This window comes from Scaptodrosophila lebanonensis, unplaced genomic scaffold (assembly GCF_003285725.1).
Source record: "Scaptodrosophila lebanonensis strain 11010-0011.00,11010-0021.00 unplaced genomic scaffold, SlebRS2 tig00000089-arrow-pilon, whole genome shotgun sequence".
NCBI lineage: Eukaryota > Metazoa > Arthropoda > Insecta > Diptera > Drosophilidae > Scaptodrosophila > Scaptodrosophila lebanonensis.
This window is the reverse complement of record NW_022060565.1, coordinates 4,549,674-4,572,060: the sequence shown is the minus strand read 5'-3', so window position 1 is coordinate 4,572,060 and position 22,387 is coordinate 4,549,674. Positions and strand designations below refer to the sequence as shown.

The following is a 22,387-nucleotide window of genomic DNA, read 5'->3' as shown; positions in this document are numbered from 1 at the left end:
GCAGTATATTTGCGGTGTTTGGTGTTGCGATGGCCCATTGAAGGGTTAAACGGGGTCTCGATTAATATACAAATACAGTGTGTGGCTTATTTTTCATAAAGCCGCGCTCACTGCTTGCTTGCGTGCGTGCGTGCGTGAGTGAATAAGTGTCCGCTTTTTGGGGCAGGAGAGTGGGGGACTTCGGCAATGCGAGCGACGAATAATGCCAAATAACGAATAACAAATGACAATAAACAATAAACGAAGCATGACGCGCGCAACTCTCAAAATGTGAGGGTCTAGCTGGTTGGGATGACAGCAAAGAGGGCGGTTCGGGCGGGCAGCCCATCAAATGTACATACTAGATGTGTGTGTATATAAAAATGTGTGTGTATGTATGTATGTATGTGTCCGAATGTTGGGTTAAGCAAATAATGAACTTGAATTAATTATGCTACCATTTTTTATTCATTTGAATTGTTTTTTATTATTTTACATATTTCATTTGTAGAGCGCGCGTCGCTGGCGGCCCCAATTCGAAACAGTGGCAGCCTTATGAATGAGTCGAGACCGAATCGAATCGCACCGAAGTCTGACTCAAATTTCAGCTCAAAGCGAACAAAACTCGAATAAGATATTGCGATGACGTCATGGCCCGCTTCACAAGAAGCATCACGGCGAAGAATCGAAAAAGTACAAAGCAAGCAAAAGTGCAGCTTAAGCTTTTAAGCTTGGCATTCGTTTTCAGCATGTTCTTCATACTTTTGTTTCTGAGATATGCGGGAAGGTATGTATGTATACAAATGTATCTATGTATGTTTGATTGTATCATTATCATACGATTTCTGCAATTTGTTAAACTTTTGGTGTGAGCCACACTAGCCGGCATTTGTATGTTGATAAGCCTAATCGAAGTCGATCGAGAACGATTTCCAGTGCAGCTATAGCTTACCGATTTTTATAAAATTAAAAAAAAAAACACAGAAACACGATACATATGAAATAATGAGGTATTTGTAGTAAAGTCAACGTACCAAGTTTGGTGTTCCTAGGTGCTACGGTTCACAAAATCCCGGTGTTCATACGGTCGAACAGACAGACATCATTCGTTATGCTGATCATACATATATGTATAATAATTAAATATTGGGTCTGCCCCTCTTTTTTCTGCCTGTTACAAATGTACATACATTTGGCGGGTACAGCAGCTGGGTATATGTATGTATATTAAATATACATGCATATACATATGTACATATATGTACATATGTGCATTGATTTCGGTGATTCCCCAACCTAAGGTTTTAAGATTTTGGATCAGCACATACCATAAGTCACAATAAATATAAAAACTAATGTAAGAGCGAGTGATCTCGAACGCAAAATTATGAAAGCCACGAATGCCGAAACTTTAGTAAATTGGACAGCTTCGCCATAAATATGATGATGGTGGTGGTGGGGGTGGGGATGAGGGGGAGGGAATCATGAGGGTTAAAGTGGCTAACGTTGCAAGCTTTTGTGCGGCTGGGCGTAACGGGCGGGAGTGAGCGTTAAATATCGACGGCGACGGCGTCGGCGACCGCTGACGATGACGTCGTCAACGCCCACGCCAATGTCGACGTCGCTGCTGACGTTGCGATGACCGCATGGCGAACGAAATGGAATCGACAAAATATCTCTATTTGTGAGTGTGGTGTAGAGCTAAAAAAAAAGCGCGAGCATCAAGAAAAATCTTCGTATTCAAGATAAATAAATAAAGATACAATTTGCGCGTGCCAGAACGAGCATCAACGTCGACAGAGGCAAAGCAGCAGCAGCAGCGGCGATCTCGAACATTGTTGTTGTTGTGTTTGCTGCTGCTCTGCCCCACCTTAGTGGACAGCAGCGGCAATTGACTAACCAGCACACACACACATACACACACAATGAGCGCGAATTAAAGAGAGTATGTGAGTGTGTGTGTATTTTATTTTTGTGTCCGACAATTTACGTGTGTGTGTGTGCTCTGAAAACCTGTTTTGAGTAATAGTAATAGCAACAGTAGCAGCAACAACAAAATGTCTACCAGTTTTGTGAGCCAGAAATTGCGGAATGTTTTCTAATTGAAACTATGTATGTATGTATGTACATATACAAGCAAACACTTAGAAGTCTAAAATGTTAAATAAATGCAAACTTACCAAATTGTTCTTCGATGGTGCCACAGCTTTAAGTTATTGTTAAGTCACTACTAGGAGCAGCAATTCATTAGTTAATTAAAACACACACAAGAAAAAAAATGAAAACAATTCAACAGCGCCAGCAACAAGAAAAACAACGCGGCACGCTCAATACAACAACGACAACAACAAACAAGCGAGAATGTAACAGTCGAGCAAGCCCGACAGTAGAATACTCTGCGCTTACTTAAAAATATTATGTATTTTGCTTTTTAATATATATGTTAATCGTTGTATTTATTGAATTTCATAAATTTGCTTCGGGTGTGTGCCCTGCTTACTTTCCGAGCTGCTTGTGTTCTTAGCGGCGGACGGACATGTCTGGATCGTTTTGTCTCTAGTGATCAAAAATATATACATATACTAAATGGGGTCGCAACTGTTTGCTAATTTCTATTGCATACAGTTGCACAAACATAATATTCACATTTTACATTTCGGGGTACAGGGTATAAAAATGCTTTGAAACTCCAATAACACCAGAAAAAGCACTCAAACTCTCAACCACCAAGCAAGCGCGACTGCAAGCTGCGACGACGACGCCAGGTGAGCTGAGCGCTAGAGGTGAGCGTCGTGGTGCCAACGAGAGAGCGTGCGAATGAGTGAGTGAGCGAGCAACGACGAGCAGCTGCGACTCAAAACTCCAAGTGTGGCTTCAAAGCAGCACACACACACACAGACATACAATCAAGTATGCGTACCAAAAAATGAAATAGAATAAAAAATTAAACAGCATAATAATTTTCAGCTAACATCGCAAAGCCGCTGCAGTGACTTGGCTGCTGCTGAGTCTTTTTTTTTTGGCTTTCATGTACAGCCAACTGAGCAAATACATACACATAAAGGCAGGCACGTAAATACGCATATACATACATACGTATGTATATAACTAGTATGTATATACATATGTATGTATGTAGGTTGCACGTACACATATATAGATATGTATGTAAATAGAAAATGTAACTATTGTGTTTATTATTAGCGCGTTTTGTTGCACAGAATCAAAATCTGGCCAAAAGAGGCGTCCTGCTTGGGAGCTGTGCCGTGCCGCGCTGTGCTGCTTTTGTCGCTGTCGCTGTTGACGACGTGCTGATGCTGCCTTTTCCACTATTTAGTTTTAGTTTAGTTTTGGCACTTAGCTGCTCAAAAATTTATTTTTCATAGTAACAATTTCGTGGTTGACTATTTTGTTTAAATTATTTTTGGGCGCGGTGCCCACTCGCATGCACACACACTCGCACCCAAACAGACATACACACACACAAACACACACACGTTTTGGCTGGCGCGTTTGTTGCAAACGAACGACGAACAACGGTTTTTCTTGTAACACTAATTCTGTGGCAACGGCTTCAAATCATCAGCGTTTTGTTATTTTGGTGTTTTCCGCTACGCCTTTGACATTTACTCCGCTTTGCATTTCAGCCAATATTGTTGTACATGCATCATTGTCCACACTGTTCACACCAAAACAAAAAAATATTTTTGTATAAAATTCACACGAAAAAAAATCAAGTAAATAAGAAAATTTGTATGCCAACTAACTGCACACGACGTCCGTCACTCTCGCACGACCGGCGCGTCTCTCGGTAATAAAATGAGAGCAGCTAAGAGGTGTCCGTCGATGGAGACGCGTGTGTGGTGTGTCTATAGTCAGCTGGGATGGTGGGTACACTGTCGCATGAAGACCTATTCACCATACTCAACATGAGGTAAACTTTGCAAAGCCCAATCGGCAACTATCGATTCTGCAAATAAACTATCGGTGTTTCTTTAGAAGAGTGAATTTTGAATTAAAATATGAATTGATTAATTGTTTTCATTGCTCACTCCGGCAAAACTCGGGCAACGTGGACAATAAGAATGCAGTCATATGCTTTGTAAATGATGCTCATTAAACTATTTATTTATAAAGCAACTAAATTTTGGATCTGATTTTGAAAACTTTGAAAGTTAAAAAAAAATATTGTTTTGTGGAATTCAAACAGCATTTCCATGCCCTTGCGGAAATGCTTGTTCGCATACTCGTTCCCGTCTTCTTCAACGTCCCTTCCTGCGATAACTGCATCAGGATCCAGAGTATCGCGGTAACTACAAGTATATATAATATTATATCACAAGAGTGGCGATACTCTCGTAGAAATAAAGCCAAGCTTTCATTAGTTCTGAAATCGACTGGGCCTCAGAAAGTTTTCCGCTGCTGCAGCAGAAAACTCGGCCAGAAAATTTCACCAGCTTATCATTGGCGCTTTTTAGAATATAGTTCCGACAAACGCACGCGCAAATCGATTGTTGGCTGTCATCTTAACCTGGTAGGCCAAAATAAAAAATCTGAAGAGCGCGGCCTTGACAATTAATTTGCGATCACAACTAGAGGCGGGGGATCAACGTTTACTAACTTTCTTGTTTAAGTATCAACTATTTCCATATAATATTTTACCAAGTTTATGCTAGAAGGATATTTAAAGTTTTGTTGTTTCAGTAAAAATCTAGTCTAAATATTTGTGTAGACTGCGTAAACAACTATTATGTATGTCCGCCTGGGAGTTATTTCAAATTCCCTTTCGATCAGCTGATTTCAAAATATTGCCTTACGTCTTCTGAGCACCTATCGTAGACCGTTATACACCAATCTCACCACTTGGCCGATAAATGTTTTGCACGCAATGTTGCCTTATTAGAACAGCTTTGTGTACGTTTCACTGTGAATGGCAATTCGTGTTGCCTGCCTGCCGTCAGCCCGTTTGTGCGTGTATGGTTGGGTGTGGGAACTTACGGCTAAATCGAAAATTCAAATAGCAGCTATTTAAGCGGCAAAAAAAAAAAACCAAAATCATTTCTCAACGCCCGTCGTGCAGTTAACAGCAAATGTAAAAGATAGGTTTTTCAAAATGATTTGTGTGCGTAATTGCCGAAGTCGCTTTAGTTTTGGCTGTCGTTGACATCGTCATCATGTAACACACACTCCGTTCGAATATTAGCAACGGCAAAGGGAAAACAAAAAAAATCGAAGAGTGCTTTAAATGTCAAGGACAACACAAAGCATAACAAAGCCAAGCAGTAGAAGGAACACGAACAAACAACACACAACCGAAACGGAACGAGAAAGAGAAACGGAAATAGAAATTGAAACAGAAACAGAAAGGAAAAGGCAACACATTTCGAAATATCTTCAATTATTTTGTGCAATGTATTAACAAGGATTTCAGGCAACAACTCTAAAGTCAATATGTCCAATGCCGAGTATATTACGTCGTCTGCATACAAACTGCAGCCGAACACATCAACGTCGTCGTCGTCGTCCCCAACTGCATCACCTTCAGCATCGGGCACAGCAACAGGCGAAGCCCCCAACCACTCCTTGTCATCCTCTGTCACCGTCGCCTCCTCTGCCTATTATGTGCCCCAGACGCATGCGACCTCGTCGACGGCAACAACAGTGTCCTCGAACACCAACAACAACTCAGCGTCCAGCAACAGCATTTGCATGCAACAACAATTCAATTCACATGAAGGCCAGCAGCCCCATCAGCAGCACCACCAGCACCAGCACCGCCCCCTCGAAGAGAAGATACCGGCATTTATATTAGCGCCAGCAGCACCGCTGATGCCGCCGTCCCCCCCTCTCATATCCTCGGCAGACACAGTGGCCGAACTGCTCCTCCTTGGCAATCCCGCCATCAACGAGCCCCAGCGTCCCCTGTGGCTGGCCTCCCTGCACAGCGTCACCTTCATTATCACATGCACCCTGGCCGTTTTTATACTGTTCCGGAACGTACTAACATGGTAAGTTATCGAACAGCAGCAGTGAGAGCCATATTTTAAGATAACCCCTGAAAATAGGAGGGGGCTAGACTTTCAGTTACCTGAACTTTTTTTAAGGAACGAAAATTGAGCCACTTTTTGACTTACTTGTAGGCTTTTAAGTGCTACTTAATTGCGGAGGAACTGCAAAAAGGCTTCAGAAATAAATCCCCAAGAAGTCTTTTGCAGCAGAAAATACTACTTTAGTATTAATTCTTATTGATTTTGAGCCAAATCACATTATATGCATGACTTGCTTGTAGAATTCAAAGAAACACACATTTATCTCTGTTTTATCTTTTCCAATAATAGTTAAATCGGCATTTCTCTGATTTATGAAAACTGGGGTGCAGTAATCCATATTTTTGTACGGATTGTGTTTGTTGAGCAGCAAACAAACATCGAATCATCAGACAATAGACATGTTCCTATGTCCGGATTCGATCGAAATCGATTTGGCGAAATGTTCAGTTAATTCCAAGTCCAATACATATGTTTGGTGATTAATTCCTTCATATAATTATATTAACTGCTAGTTTACTTTTTCTAAAGTTATCTTTAAATTCACCTGAAATATTCGTTTTCAGTTTTCAAGCTTATTTGTTTAAAAGGTGCTAATGAAGTTTCCCATTCCGGTCCAGATTAAGATTCATGTACAAAGCTTACTAAAGTAAATTATTTTGAAATTGAAAGCTATTTCTTGCCAAACTCTCATATTCCTGGAAGCTGACTGTTCTTTTTTTTGCCGCTACTGTACTCCAAAGCCGCTCTTTTTGTGCGCGCGCAGCTAATTCGCATTCGCAGTCAGTCGACGCAGCGCTGCGCGACGCTCAGAGCTCTGCTCTGCTGTGCTGTGTTCAACTGAACTGAGCTACGATCCCCCCATTCCATTCATTATTCCCAAAATCAGTAGAAGGCGACGTTTTAAAGCGACGACAGTGCGACGCGAAAGTTGCGCAAAAAAAGCGGGACTCGAAAGCGAAACAAAAGAAAACAAACAATAGTTTCTGCTGAACGAACACAACAGCAAGAATTTGACGTTCAAAGCTTGACTTTTGCACTCACTATCGCTCTCCCTCCTGCCCTCTCTCTCTCTCTGCTGACCCCACTCTACTGCTCTACTCTCTCACTGTTGTTGGGATGGAGAAATTTAATGAATTTTCTTACCTGCTCACCACCAGGCATTTGCAGAGCTTTTGGGGAGCCTCTGGCGATTTCTGGCAATCGCAGTGGGACAAGTTTATTGACAAGTTTGGTAAGTGCGACTAAATTAACAACAACAACACCAGCAGATACAAATAAACATACATACGTACATACATATGTTAAGTACGCTTGCACTTTGTTACTGCTTTTATCAACGTGTATGTGTGTGTGTGTGTGTGTGTGAGCGCGCTTAGCTCTTTAAGATATCAACACACACATGCATAAATATGTACATACATATACACATACATACATATACATATTTATGTTTGTATGTGCGCATGTGTTAGTAACTCTGTATGGATCTTATCACAAATTGCACTTTTCGCCTCAATCAACAATAGCAACAACAACAACAACATTACAAGTATTAGCAACAATAAGAGCAATGTCAACAATAAGCGCACGTTTTGTTTACTAATTCGCACCACACCCGCACCCGCACACACAGAACTATCGTGTGTGCCTCAGACACGATAATAATGATCATTATATTATCAACATGATGATAGATTGCTGATCCATCGCCATGTCATGCCACGAACGGCATTTGTAGAGCAGCGGCGGCAACAACAGAGCCAGCCATTACTCATCCTACTTGTATTACCGCCTGCCCGCACTTGTACAAGTCATAATAATTTGTTGCAATATTAATGCATTCTTTGTTTATTATTATTATTATTTTCATTTGCAATTGTGGAGACCATAAATTTTAGGTGAATGCATCACACATGCAATAAATATTGAAAGAAGGCCCACAAATGTAAGTGACGGCAAACACATGCATTCAGTTTCCCAATCTACATTTATTTACCATTTTAAACTTGATGTACAAAACAAGGAAAGCAGTTGTCAGTTGCATTTTCTTTTAGATTACCTTACTTTTTTAATCACACCTAAGGGTTTTCGATAAAGCTTGGAACGTTTGGAAGCCCACGAAAGAATAAAAAACCTTAAATCAGTTCAAGAATAGAGAATACTAGAGTCGGGAAGGCCCTACTTTTAAGTACCCTGTAACCACGCCGACTCACTCTGTTTAATTTCCTTTAAAATGTTGGTGCAGGGTATAAAAATAATACTTTTAGACAAACAGGTGTTTCAATATTTTAGAAAACCATCCACCAATTTTGAAATATTTTCAATTTCTAAGAAATGTTTTGCTAAAATGTTGTTGTTCTGAAAGTTTAAAAGATTAACAGCAGCTGGTAGAGCATACACAGAGTCCGTATTAATGGGCTTAATTTCCTTTAAAATGTTGGTACTTTTAGACAAACAGATGTTCTATATTTTTGAAAACCACCCTCCAATTTTAAAACATTTTCAATTTCTAAGAAATGTTTTGCTAAAATGTTGTTTTTTTTTTAAGTTTTGAAAGCTTAGAAGACCAGAAAACTATCTTTCCTGAATTTAGACAAAATATTTGAAGTCTTTCAAAGGATAGACTCGGCTCGACATAGCCAAAGAATGACTAAAATTTAAAATTCATCGACATTATTTGAATATAGATAGTGCATACAACGTTTCTGGTTATGATAAAATGATTAAAAATTAATACTTCTCTCCAGTTAGCTGTCAACAGCTGTACATATACAAGCTTAATATAAATTTGTGGGTTATAATATGTACATGTTGTACTATATAAATATTCAAAGATACACCTAATTCTACTTTTATACGATAGATTGGTTCCAGAAACAACCGTGATAAAAAGACATTGATGATATGCAAAAATAGGTGATTGGTTCCTTATCTCTAAATAAATATGTATGTCATTTTTCATTTTCAAACCGTGTTATATAGACCGTGTAAAAACAGAATTAGGTGTATATAAATATATAGGTGTGGTTGCTATAATAATGTGCAGGTAAAAACTATCATCATAGATCACTAAACTACATTAAACCAATAGAGAATATACATACACCTATGTATATAGAAGCATATAACATAAAACCGCATACTACTTATATATTAACCTACGTCATGAATTAGACCCACCACGTCCCAAAAATATGTTAAGCTTTTAAAAAAGTGTCTGCTGTTTTAGGAAAATATTTTCCGAATTTCAAAGCTCACTTGTTTTTAAAAAAAATCGCAACTTTAAAAATGTATAGCTTAGGCCCAGCTTAAAGTAAAGCGTCTATTAAAGTGAACAATTTTATAAGAATTTGAAAACAGCGAAGTATTCAGTATAGTGTAATATATTTTTTAGTTTCAACTACGAAAGGTGTACAAACACTATAATTTGCGAATGATATATTACATTTGTACTATTTACAGTTGGCTTTACAGAGATACTTACGTATGTATCTAAAAATATTCATATATGCAAATAGTTAGCTCCCATTCATTTCGTTACTTATCAAATATTGGAAGAATAGATTTAAAAACGCGAATTTCTAGCTTAAAAAAAATGGTAGGAATTTTTTTATTATTTTAACAAAACTGAATAAAATAGGTGTGCCTTTAGCCCGCAAATTGGTGGAAAATCATTTTAAAATCTGTTCTAAAAACCAAGAGCTTTTCTTTCTCTCTCTCTCTCTCTCTTTGTGTCTGGATATATATCTACCCATCTCAGGCGATGATCCGATGATGCTTTGGGTCTTTGGCACCACTATATTCACAATGCTGGTCTATTGGACTGTGGGCGGCATTTATACGTTCATGGATCTGACCAATCGACCGGCTTGCCTGCGCAAATATAAAATCCAGCCTGGCACAAACGAGCCCGTCGAAACTGGCCGACTGCTAAAGGTGCGTATCATCCGAGTATTATGTATATAGTAGTTGTAGCATTAATTGGTTGCATACTCAATTGAGTTGAACTCTTTGCCATCGACAGGTCATCTGGCGTGTGATCTGCAATCAGATCTTTGTTGGCATACCGGTGTCCTTCTTGAGCTACAAGTTGATGACGATGCGGGGTCTGAGCGACATACGGGAGCTGCCCACCTTCCACTGGGTGTGCTTCGAGCTAACTGTCTGCATATTGATGGAGGAGCTGGGCTTCTACTACTCGCATCGTCTGCTCCACCACAAGCACATCTATAAGTTTATACACAAGCAGCATCACGAGTGGACGGCCCCGATATCGGTGACGGCCATCTATTGCCATCCGATAGAGCATATTTTCAGTAATCTGCTGCCACCGTTTCTGGGGGTCTTTCTGATGGGCAGTCATGTGGCTACCGCCTGGTTGTGGTTCGCCCTCGCCATTCTGTCCACTCTGAATGCACACTCGGGCTATCATTTGCCGTTTTTTCCGAGTCCGGAGGCCCACGATTTTCATCATTTGAAGTGAGTGAAGCGCTTTTTTAGGGTACATATATTTTTAAACTAAAGATGTGTCTTTTTTTGCTTCTCTATTGTCTTCTGAACAGATTCAACAATTGCTTTGGTGTGTTGGGCGTTCTGGATCGTCTGCATGGCACCGATTCGCTTTTTAGGGCCACCAAGTCCTATGCCCGACACATTATGATGCTGAGCTTTGTGCCACCCCGAGATGCTTTTCCCGACTCGACCATGAAATGAGATAAGAGCGCAGCGATTCCAGCGAGCGACATTTATGGCTATAACGCTAGGGATTGATCCCTAGGGATCGCTTGCTTACCCCACTCTCTTTATCTCTCTCCCCCCCTCGCTGGTCGATTTTCGGGCTTAAATCGTGATCTGATATATTTTTTGTGCATTATGTATAACTTATTCATAAACCATAAGTGCATGTATATCTATTTTTTTTAAAACAACAAAAAAGGAAACAAATAGTATTTCTATGTCTACACTGCATTGTGATAATACCCAAGCAGAGCATTCAACACAGTCCTAATCGATTTTATAGATGTACGGAGTAGATGTCCACAAAATATTAATTAGAAAATGTTTTTGGTGTGTGCAGTAAAATGAAAATTGAAATTCTGACGAAACTTCAACTAGAGACCTAATTAGAGAATCCCATATGTACCTACATATATACGACCAGTATGTATGTATGTATATGCATATTGTTAAGCATATAATTATGCATGTCTATTTGTTAAGTGTTGCATATGTACTACTAAATGTATATGTATGCATGTGTGTATGTAGCGAGGTGTTTAAATCATCCTAATCACAGCATTAGAAATAAACTGCAAAAATACAAAAGCAACAGCTGTCTAAGTTCTTCAAAACGATGCGCTAAGGTAAGAATCCCTTGAAAGTTGGTTCTAAAAAAATCAAAATAAAATTAAGAAGCTGCAGAAGAAAGTTCATAAAAATGAAAATAATAGTAGTATTTTTAATATTCCAACAATAGATGGTAATAGAGTGAGATATTTCAGAGCAAGCTGAAGTTATTGAGGCCTGTTCCCGTTTTAAAAGTTAATAAGCTTATTCAGAATCAAAATTGGGAAAACGACTAATTTCGGTTTCAATATTATTATTCGACAATTGGAAAATAGGCGTGAATATGAATACAGCATAAATCAATAGTTCACATACACAGAATATTATTTTGTGAGACGTAAAACAAAAAACTGAAAGCGTCCCTCTTTGATAAGATTAAGTTCAGGGAACATTTCCCATTGAGGCGCATTTGTAAAATAGTAGAACGTAAATTAACAAATCATGCAAATTGATCGTGATAAGGTATAATGCCATATAATGCATAGTATATAGAATTTTACATTTAATAGTTGTGAAAACGAAATAGACCTTCCATTTACCAGACTATCGTAGGTCAATCAACTAAATCTATGGGTAATATGTAGTATGCTTTGTAGTGGTGGAGTAGTCGCCCACCTCATCACTTTTTTGCAATTGTCATTACATCAAAAAAGTGCAAATAACCTACAACTAGAATGCTCTTTTTCTGATTTCATTTTCGACATTCGCAGAGCCAAACAGAACTATGCTTTACAGCATAGCATTATACTCACACAATAAAGCGGTAAACAGAAAACCCAATTAATTGTATTCATCCGTCCAAATATTTAAAAAAAACACTTCCTCTTCCTCTTTTCCATTGTTTTTAAATAATATTATCCCGCGGCCATTTCGTTCAAATCCAGGCAACGCTGCAACAGTGTGTCCACACTTTTTGGATATAAGTTCAGCGTTGCCACAGCGTGCGGTAAACACGGTGGCAGCACGAATAATGTCGTTACATTGTATGTAGTATATTTTGAGCCAAGAGTTTTTGTTGTTAACTCTAACTAATGCTGCAGTTTTTAATAAATTCGAGATAAAAAAGACTTATAAGATGAAATCTTACTTATTTAAAAAAGAGGGTTTAATTATTATTAGGTTTCAACTGCTAATATGTATATCTATAATCTACTTACATTTATGTATGTAGTTTCTTTAGAAGTTTCCTAATATTTTAAATGTTATTTTAAGATCGATTTTAGGATTGTTTTACGCACCACTGTGCATTGATAAGGTAAGTTACCCTGCACCATCACTACTCTTGAACTTGGAACTCCTGTAGTACCCATTACCCCACCTCGCCATGCCACTAGCTGAGACGTGATCTAAATATAATGCTAATCTTTGTTAATACTAATATATACTTATGTACATTAATAATAAGTATTTGTGTATGGGATTCAAAATACTGCGACATATAACCGCAGGCACACACACATGCGTGCATCACGATAAGGCAATGCTAAATTTCGTAGCTATGTCAAATCACTGAGCGATTGGCCGGCCCATCATAAAAACTAGCAATCGTGATAGAGACTTGATATTTTCGGTTGTAGCGGTAAAGTTATGCCCTATGATATGACTTTCTTCACGTAAAAACTACGAATGATATTCGATCTATTTAAAATCGACCGAGAAGTCAGTTCAACAAAAAACGAGTAAGTCATTAGTGACAATATACATACATAATCTATTATGTGAGATGTCGAATAGAATAATTATAAACTCCCTCAGCATATCAAATAACCGCAGTCTAAGTAGTGTATCAGAAATTTTAGTTACCAAAATAAATCATACATATAGTATGTATAGCAACTACTGGTAAATAGGCTCACCAAACCGATCAGTATGCATTTGGCCAAAGCCGACAACGGTCGAACATAAGAATGGACACGTTTATATCCAGTCTGGCGACCCGATGGCGTTTCATGGGTGATATTATACAGTCGCTATGGGGGGCACTGCTCGATGTGATTGGCGAAGATCCCAGAACGCTGTGGGTTGTTGGCAGCACTGTGGTAATTTTCAGTGTCTATTGGCTGTACGCCATTATCTTCACCATTATGGATATTACAAACCGCCCTAAGTTTCTGCGTAAATACAAAATTCAACCCGGTCAGAATGAGCCTGTCGATCTGCAGAAGCTATGGAAAGCCGTCAAGGTGGTGCTCTTCAATCTGACCGTGTTAAATCTGGGCTTTAGTTGGCTTATGTTCGAGGTCGTGTATAGGTATCAGCAAAATACGGAAATTCGCGTTTTGCCTACTTTTGGACGCGCTCTCTTCGACTTTGCGTGCTTCGTAGTCCTGGAGGAGATCATGTTCTATTATTCGCATCGTTTGCTTCATCACAAGGCGATCTATAAGTATGTGCATAAGAAACATCATGAATGGACTTCACCGGTGGCTGCCATGACGCTCTATGCCCATCCCGTGGAGCATATTGTGGCCAATTTGATCCCGGTGGGCTTTTCATTGGCCCTGCTGCGCTCGCACATTGCCGTAGCATGGATGGTTTTTGCTTTGGCCATCATGAATTCCATGAACGACCATGCGGGCTACAGTTTTCCTTGGTCCGGTGGATCGGTGCGCTTTCATGATTATCATCATGCCAAGTGAGTGATGCAAGAATAATGGTAATGCATATTTTATTTACAAAACATATTTCCTCATTTTAGATTCAACTACAATTATGGCGTCACCGGGTGGCTGGATAAGTTGCACGGAACTTATCGGGTGCCCCACAAAGAGGGTGCTGCAAAGGCACAGAAAGTAAAAACGTTACTGAAACCGAACCAACTAGTTAAAAAGAAATCCAAATAATAAATATTTTTAAAATACATTTTATAACATTTATCGTTCTTCGCTGTTTAATTTTAATTTATATTGTTTCACAAAATTAATCAAACATTTGAATTTCAGCGGCACATGCTCGATGTCAGTGTATCCACACTCAATTAGAGGCAATCGATATACGAGTATAACTGCTATCGATTCTCTGAATCTGCCATGTCGTGAGCTTTCACCAAATGTTCATGCAACGGCATCGAAATAATTTGAAATTACATTTTTCTCTTCCCGGCGGCCAAGTCAAGGTGTTAAGGCTTACACCCATCGCAGGAACTGAGCAGCAATGGGCATATTGTGCCCATTGTGATGGTCCTGGCGTTAATATTCGCAAAATATTAATTATTTATTGGATTTTATTGGTTTCGCTCTGCATGAAGTGCGCTCAACGAAAAAAGATAGCCAAATGTTGGTGCACAGAAACAGAGAGAGAAAAAGAAAGAGAGATAAAGATAGCGCAACTTTGCAACATTTATACGTGAATTTGCATTTACTAAGAACATACTATGTTCTCGTATGTGCCATCGGCAAAATGTAAATAATTTTCCGTATTTTGTATTAGATTATAAAATGTTGTGCTAAAGAGTTAAGAGATTGTCAAATTGTCTGCGGAATAATTGTTTAATTAAGCAACTTGTCTGCCCTCTTGTTGAAATGTCACTGCATGGTGAACAATTAAAATAACACCGCACACAACCAATACTGATACTAACTTCAAAAAGTAAGGCGACTTTTCAAGTTTCGCGGGCAACGTACATTCCATTAAAATTGTTGTTGTTGTGTTGGTACACATGTCCGGAACATATGTTTCTTTCTAAATTTGTATATATGTACATAATGTATGTACATATACATATATAAAAAGTATATAATGTATAATGCAACATCATAGTTGTGAATACATGCAATGTAACTATCCTAGAAACGATATTATTTAGAAAAGATCTGCTCGGAAATATTTTAGCTGAATTACAAACTGAGAAAGTTGGTAGATGCTGCAGTATTGTCAATGATGTTATAGTTACAGATATCAGCGGTTTAACTGTTATTATCAGTTTCGAAGCGCAAAATTGTCGGGTTCTTGACAAATGTAACACCATTTAACACTTATTTGAGATATTTTTAGGCCGGCCGTTAAGCTGGTCATCTGGTAAAAATGTCAGTTTGTTGAAAACATTCTTAGAAAAATTATTTAATTGCGAAAGTGAAGATGACTGTTGTATTCTTTCTTGGAGATACATATGTATGTATACCAACAGGGAAGAAAACGAAGGATCGCTGTACTAGGTAGCACTAATTAAGTTACATACATATGTACATATGTATGTATTTAGATGAGGTTTGGTTAAGCTTTGTTGTTTTGCCAAATCGGAAATGATAGAATTTAAGAATATTCAATCAAATTAACAAGAAATTATTTACCCCTCATACTATATTTTGCACTCTGATGTCAATATTCGACTGAAAAATGCTGCAATTTCAAAACTGAAGAGCACAACTCTTCGTGTATTTGCAGTAGGGGGTGTCTCTCGAAAGAGAAGAAATGCCTTTTTTTACCCACATGAAATGCTCCAAATTTTCCTTATGGAGGAGAACAGTTTTGTCGTCCTTGTGTAAAGTGATGATTGAAATGAAACTATTCGGAAAATGTATTCAAAAGATGCAAGAGGACGATCTTACGGAAACTCCTAACCCTAGTCTCCGCTTGACCGGACTAAATGGCCACCTCAAGAGCCCACCATGATTGGCAAATTGTGTCGCGTGTCTAATAGGAGGTGTGCGGCACGTAGCAAGCCATGCCTCATCCATGTGCTTCACTTAGCTGTACCGTTGAACCATTTGCTGCCAGCCTGTTGCACTTTTGTCATGCCGCGCATGCGCATGCGCATCTTTTAGCTTGTTGCAAAGTGGGAAAAAGTGGAATGGAAAGGCAGCAGTTGCCACAACTGTGGCGCACTTGCTGTGCTAACTTTAGCTATTCTGGCTGCGTCTTTTCGTTTTCGTGGCCAAATGTTCTTCTACTCTCGAGCTGACAAGTTCAGTGGCGGTCGTTCTCGTCGTTCTCGTCGTCGTCGTCGACTCTCTGTGTGTGTTTGAGTGTGTGTCTAGGTCTCTAATTGTCTATGATGGTCGGTTGAGCATGCTACCTAATTTCTTAACAAACGCCAATACCAATGAGACATACACTATATTCATATTAAGTGTGTAATGTGAGTTGAGATATTTTCATGTGTCCTTCGCAATTGATCCTTCATTAGGCGCAACGGTAAGTGGCAAATAAACTGGTTGGCTGAGACAAAAACCAAAATATTCTAAATTGAAAGTCAACCGAACCGAACAACAGCTGCTAATGCTGTTGGCGACTCACCTACTGACTTACATTCGAGCGTGTGACGGCGTCTCAGGAACAAGTTGCACGTTGCAAGTGCAGCGAACGGTACAAACGGCCTCGGCGCCCTCCTTGCCTCAAAGTCATGGCCAAAATGCGAGCTCGATTGCCACTAAGCGGAGCATGGGGTGTGCATTTGCATTACCATTCAGCTCCCAGCCAGTGGAACGACGCGTTCTGACGCCAATTCGCGCACAATTCCAGTTTCCACTCCACTTGCCCTTCACCTACAGCCCATGGCCGTAGCGAAGGGGATATGTTTGCATGAAAAAAAAAAACATAATATAAGATTGGGGGCTATTTTGAAACTATTTTTTAAGACATCTATTGTGTTAATATTTGGCTCTGTAATTCCGTCGATTTCTAAAACGATTTTAATATGCCAAGAAAAGGTTTGATCCTCCTAACTTGTCAAATTATTAAGCCACATTGAGGGTTGAACAAACTAACATATGTAGTTAATATCTAAATAAATTTCTGTTTGTTTTTCTAAACTGCCACTCGAAGCTGCTGAGAATTGGATTCGCCTTTAGCTGCAAATTTCGCAAATAGTTAAACTTCTGCACAGATTTAAGGAATAGACGGTCATATAATGGCAAATTTATTTTATTAAATATGAGAAATAAAAAAAAGAGAAATACTTTCTTTTTCAATTCATTTAATACTAAGGAAAGTCTAGCTAAACAGCGATCTAGCTTAATCACGTCACTACCATCATGATAGAACGCATGATTGAACAAATTTCAAGATTTATCTTAAATAAAGAATAAAGATTTAAAAATACAAATTTTCAATCTCTATCCTAGCGTTACAAGTATTAGTACGTTAGTCATTAAATATTTAGATCGATATTGATTAACAACACATATCATAACATTGTTTTTCTAATTGAATCGTATTCTTATTTGTTCTATTTTAATTTATACCACAATATTTTTAAAGTTACTTTTTTATTTAAATTTCAAGTTTTTTTAGTATTGTTATTACTTGTACAGACTATATGTGTTGCGTTTCATTTAGTTTTTAACACTATTTATCAAACGTTTGACAAAAAACCTTGCCCCCCTAAATCATAAACTAACTACGCCAATGTCGTCGCTGCAAGAGCATCAGCAACAACAAAAACAACAACAACAACAGGTTTTTGGCATGTGCCTCATAGTGTGTCAGATAGCGCGAAATGTAAACCACAAGCCATCATTCCATTGTGGCGCGATTGGTGCCGGGAATGAGAAACTAGGTTAGATGGGTTACATTTTAAAAAAAAACCCCTGAGTTTATACTACAATTAAATGAAGCCTTTATCCAATTCTATTCGAGTGCACTAACTGATTTCTACGGAAACTCGAATGAAGTCATTTGTTATGATCAATTTGCATAGTTAGTATATACACAGCTAATTCTGTTTTTACACGGTTTGAAACATTAAATATTTATTCCATTTCGCACGATTCAAAATAAAATATGATCAATATCTTTTTTTACATCGTTTTTTTTTTTTCACGCATAATTTCTGGAACCAATCTACCGTGTAAAAACGGAATTAGGTGTATGTACATATTGAGTATAATCATATCCAATTCATTGTTGAAATGTTTCCTATTAAAATCAAAAACATACATATAAGCCAAGAACATTTTACTGAAACCATATTAAATTTGACATTCAAGTGCTCCACAACTTGGTGAATTCAACGCCAGGTTGAAAAACGAAGGTTTTGATCAACGACGGGTCTTCCATTTCAAATATATTCATCGTTTAAAAATATTTGTTTTGCTCTTTTCTAGTTTTAGCATATAAACAATGAAACAGTGTCCTAGCTAATTATTTCGTTTGAAAATATTTTGTTTAATTATATTTTATTTGCTTTACTTCACTTGAAGTCTATTGATAATATTATTAATAATAATAATTTGTTTTTTGAAAATATATTGTACGGTTCCCTTGTTATACTATGAAACGTAGTGTCCCAGTTAATTATTTTGCGCACCTTACTTTTGTAAATGCAAAGTTCAAAGTTATGTCTTTAATGCGTCACATTCAACTTAATACTAAATACTAAATACTGTGTTTGGATTGTACATAAATATTGCGTTTTGTCCATTTTAGATCAGATTAGGCCAGAAAATATTACCGCCAGATCCGGACTATACTTGTACACTTTGGCGAGTCATTATTGTTGGCCAATTGTGGTCGCTTGTTCACAAAAGCTTTCTTCAAATCGTCTAATTGTTGACAGCAGACGATCGAATTCCGTGTTTAGCCATATGGAAGGAAGTCGCTCCTGTCCAGTGCTGCCATCATTTTTTGAGCAAAACAAGCTAGATTGTAAAAAAAATTAAAGCTAAAAAAAGCAAAATTCAAGGTAAAATAAACTTTTAAAAAAAGCTGGGTCTAAAAAAACTATTTTCTTGGTTAAATGTAACGAAATATTTGGTTTAATGTTTTCATATGAATTAATGACTCTGCGTCAGAATAAGCGAGCTTGTTTACTGACACTTTCTTTATACACTTTAGACATTTCTTAAAGCAGCGAAGACAAACTTATAAAAGAAACAGCTGATGCTCGATTCACGAGGAGATTTTGAAAAATTTTATTATCGAAAGTCGTGATTTTGAGTATTGACAAAAAAAATATATAGATGGTGAAAATAAAAGTAAAGCTAAAAAAGGCTAAATAACTTTTTTTTAAAGCTAGAATTGCCGTAACCCGATATTTTCACATTTTTTCCCGCACTGGCGTTAAAAAAGACCAGATCTGGCGGGAAAAAGGCTGAAATGCCAGCACTGCCCCTGTCTTTCCACCAAATGCACAGCAAAACCTTTCTGTCAGTTAATGCTGGCTTGAACAAAGTGTTAACTGTTTTATCAAGCCTTGGCCAGAATTGTTTCCGCATTGTCGCCTGTGAACCATTTTTCATCACCAGTTACTATTAGTTTAAGAATTGGATCGATTTCATTTCGTTAAACCAACGATTCGATCCACGCATAAGTTGAACTTTTATTCAAATTGAAATTTATTGCGGAGAATATTCCTTACATATTCAATTACCCCCCAGACCTAAGCACTTAGTTTCTTCTTGGGCAGCTTAAACTGCAGCAAGAAATTGAATATGTTAATCTTTTCAAAATCCAAACTGGATTAAGTACTTGCTTATAATATCATTTAATGGAGCTGTTGGTCCGGAAAAGGGAAAAGTACAAGGTGCGTTCCAAAGTAAACAGGACTTTTTGAATCTAGCGCCCCCTGGTGGCGCTATCTATATGCGTTAGAATCTGCTATCTTTATCGATTGTCCAGTGAGAATTTCATAACATTTCATCGATTGGAAGTGAAGTTATTGCGTTTTAAGTGTCAGTATGTTTGTGTTATCGGTGAGAAAATGAGCTTCGAACAAAGAGCCAACATTAAATTTTGTTTTAAAATTGGTAAAACTTTTACCGAAACGTTTCAATTGATAGAACAAGTTTGGCAGAGTAGCAGAGTTCACGAGTGGTTTCAACGTTTTCAAAGTGGTCGTCAGGACATAAATGACGATCAACATGTGGGCCAATCAAAATTCGCCAATGAATTAATCAAAAATCAGCCGAAATCATCATTGAAATTGATGGAAATGGAATCGAACATCTCGAAAACATCGATTTATCGCATTTTGACCGAACATTTGGGCTTACGAAAGGTGTGTGCACGGTTTGTTCCGCACAAATTGACTGAGGACCAAAAATTGCTCAGAATCCAACATTCGATCGACGCTTGTGACCGATTATTTGACCAAAAATCACATTTTAACGATTAACCACTCGCCGTATTCACCTGATATGGCACCGTGCGACTTCTACCTTTTCGGAAAAATGCATTTGCCCATGAAAGGAAAGCGTTATGCAGACGTAGAGGCCATTCAAAAGGCCTGCACCGGCATACTGGCGGCCATACCGGCCAACGGGCTAAAACACTCGTTCGACATGCTTTTGGATCGTGCAAAAAGCTGTATTGAAGCAGAAGGAGATTATTTTGAATAAAATAAATTGATTTTGCCGAAAAACCCATTTGTTCTGTTTTTTTTTTAAAGTCCTGTTTACTTTGGAACACACCTTGTATTATTTTGAGGCTTCATAGAGACAAACACTGAACTGAAGCCCAAATGCCAGAGTTTAAAGTGTCAGATTTGGATAAATTAAGTTGAATCCTAGAAACAAAAATCTTTTCCAACAAACATTTTCCGGCAGCCAACAAAATTACAAGCCCTGCACTCATACCAAGGTAACATCGAGTGCTGCGGAGAGAGAGGGAGGTGCGCACAGTGGGAATAGGATTGCAATTGTGTTAAAGGTTGTTGGTGAGTCCACGTCGATAAGAGGAATGCTTCGCTCCCGCGGCACACGCCGTCCCCGTCGCATTACCAGTGGCGTCGACCATGCGAACGAGGACGAGCGAATGTGTTGGATTTGTCTGACCACCGAGGAGGAAATGCCGCGCACCGACTGGCTGCATCCCTGTCGATGTCGCGGCACAAACAAGTGGGTGCACGAAACGTGCCTGAGTCGTTGGATCGATGAGAAGCAGCTGATTAGCCCGGACATGCCAGTTACCTGCACCCAGTGTCGGACAGAGTACATCGTCGTGATGCCGCCGCTATGTCGCTTCGACTCCCTACTCGAGGTCGTGGACAAGACATACGAGCGCATGTGCCCCAGCGCCGTAATGGGGATGCTGGCGGCCACCATCTACTTCTCGGCGGTCACCTACGGTGCACTAACCATGCTCGAATTAGTTGGGTACGAGACCGGGATGCAGATTCTGCAGGAGGACCCCACATTGTTGATGATAGTGTTACCGGCATTGCCTACGATACTCCTATTGGGTCGCATTGTGAGCTGGGACGACAGCATACTGAGTTGGGTGCGACGACACAATCGACATCCGGTGCCGCCAGAGCAGCGCGATGAGCAGGGCGAGCCCCTGCCGGGTGCACCTCTGGACGACAACTACTTTGAGGAGCAGGAGCGAGAGAATCCATCCGTAGATGTCCTGCAGGTGGGCCCTCTAGGTACCGAGAACATCATGCGCGCCTCCTGCAGCTTCTGTACAGCACTAAGTCTGCCCTCGTTTGCCGTCGTCATCGGCAAGACTTTGTACGCACGCGTCGAAAGCCGCATGCTAGCCATATTGCTCGGCGGACTCACCTTCGTGGGCCTAAAGGGACTAGCCAGTGTCTATCTCCGGCGGTGCCAGTATCAGCGCAAGCGCAAGCGATACGTTCTGGATTACACACCCCAGAATATCTGGCGGAATGCGCGGCGATCGCGAACAAGGTCCGGGCCGGCGAGGCGCTGAATCCCAAGCAGAGCTCGAGCTCAATAGTGTATCTCTGTGTGTGAAAAATATGCGTTGTAGCCCAATTGACGGAACATGTGGGTCTGTTGGGTAAAATCGAATTGTCTTTTTACTGAAGCTCGGCTAAAAAAGAAAATATTACAAAACTTGGCAGGCTATTTCTTTTGGGGAAAGCTGATTTCTACAAAGAGCCTCAATCTAAGAGACTGACATCCCCGACCCTTACTTCAAATTTGAAGAGTGTTTCTGTGTGCGTGATACTCCAGGCTGATGGCATTTGAGCAGATTTGTAAAAAACATTGGAGAACAGCTTGATGTTTTGATTTTCTGAAATAATGTAGGCACCAGGATTGAATCGACCTTGCCTTTATCACAGTCCGTACCAGGCACTAGTAGGCCTCCTTCGAACCTGAAATTACCAT

At 39.2% G+C, this 22,387-nt stretch overlaps 4 protein-coding genes across 5 annotated transcripts in view; 3 read left to right on the top strand and 1 right to left on the bottom strand.

The window, feature by feature from the left end:
• The window catches only part of LOC115627014 (neuroglian), a 51,977-nt gene extending 48,176 nt beyond the window's left edge, over positions 1-3,801 (bottom strand). The window contains exons 1-2 of the mRNA XM_030522536.1: positions 3,747-3,801; positions 2,160-2,209 (exon numbers count right to left, since the gene is read on the bottom strand). The gene's annotated coding sequence lies outside the window, so the exon portion shown is untranslated. The remainder of the gene's footprint in view (positions 1-2,159; positions 2,210-3,746) is intronic.
• Positions 3,802-4,926: 1,125 nt separating this feature from the next.
• LOC115626746 (fatty acid hydroxylase domain-containing protein 2) lies at positions 4,927-10,936 on the top strand. Of its 2 annotated transcripts, XM_030522197.1 has the most exons (5): positions 4,927-5,987; positions 7,187-7,260; positions 9,790-9,965; positions 10,054-10,508; positions 10,592-10,936. In XM_030522197.1, exons 1-5 carry the CDS (start codon positions 5,431-5,433, stop codon positions 10,740-10,742), a joined length of 1,413 nt encoding a protein of 470 aa, XP_030378057.1. In that variant the 5' UTR covers positions 4,927-5,430; the 3' UTR covers positions 10,743-10,936. The 2 variants fall into 2 exon arrangements, with proteins under 2 accessions (XP_030378057.1, XP_030378058.1); XM_030522198.1 differs by lacking the exon at positions 4,927-5,987 and having other exon boundaries at positions 6,956-7,260.
• Positions 10,937-13,185: 2,249 nt separating this feature from the next.
• On the top strand, positions 13,186-14,246 carry LOC115626885 (fatty acid hydroxylase domain-containing protein 2). The gene is made up of 2 exons (XM_030522394.1): positions 13,186-14,010; positions 14,074-14,246. Exons 1-2 carry the CDS (start codon positions 13,283-13,285, stop codon positions 14,216-14,218), a joined length of 873 nt encoding a protein of 290 aa, XP_030378254.1. The 5' UTR covers positions 13,186-13,282; the 3' UTR covers positions 14,219-14,246.
• Positions 14,247-20,843: 6,597 nt separating this feature from the next.
• On the top strand, positions 20,844-22,101 carry LOC115626905 (E3 ubiquitin-protein ligase MARCH5). Its single transcript, XM_030522414.1, has one exon. It carries the CDS (start codon positions 20,991-20,993, stop codon positions 21,963-21,965), a length of 975 nt encoding a protein of 324 aa, XP_030378274.1. The 5' UTR covers positions 20,844-20,990; the 3' UTR covers positions 21,966-22,101.
• Positions 22,102-22,387: the final 286 nt, after the last annotated feature.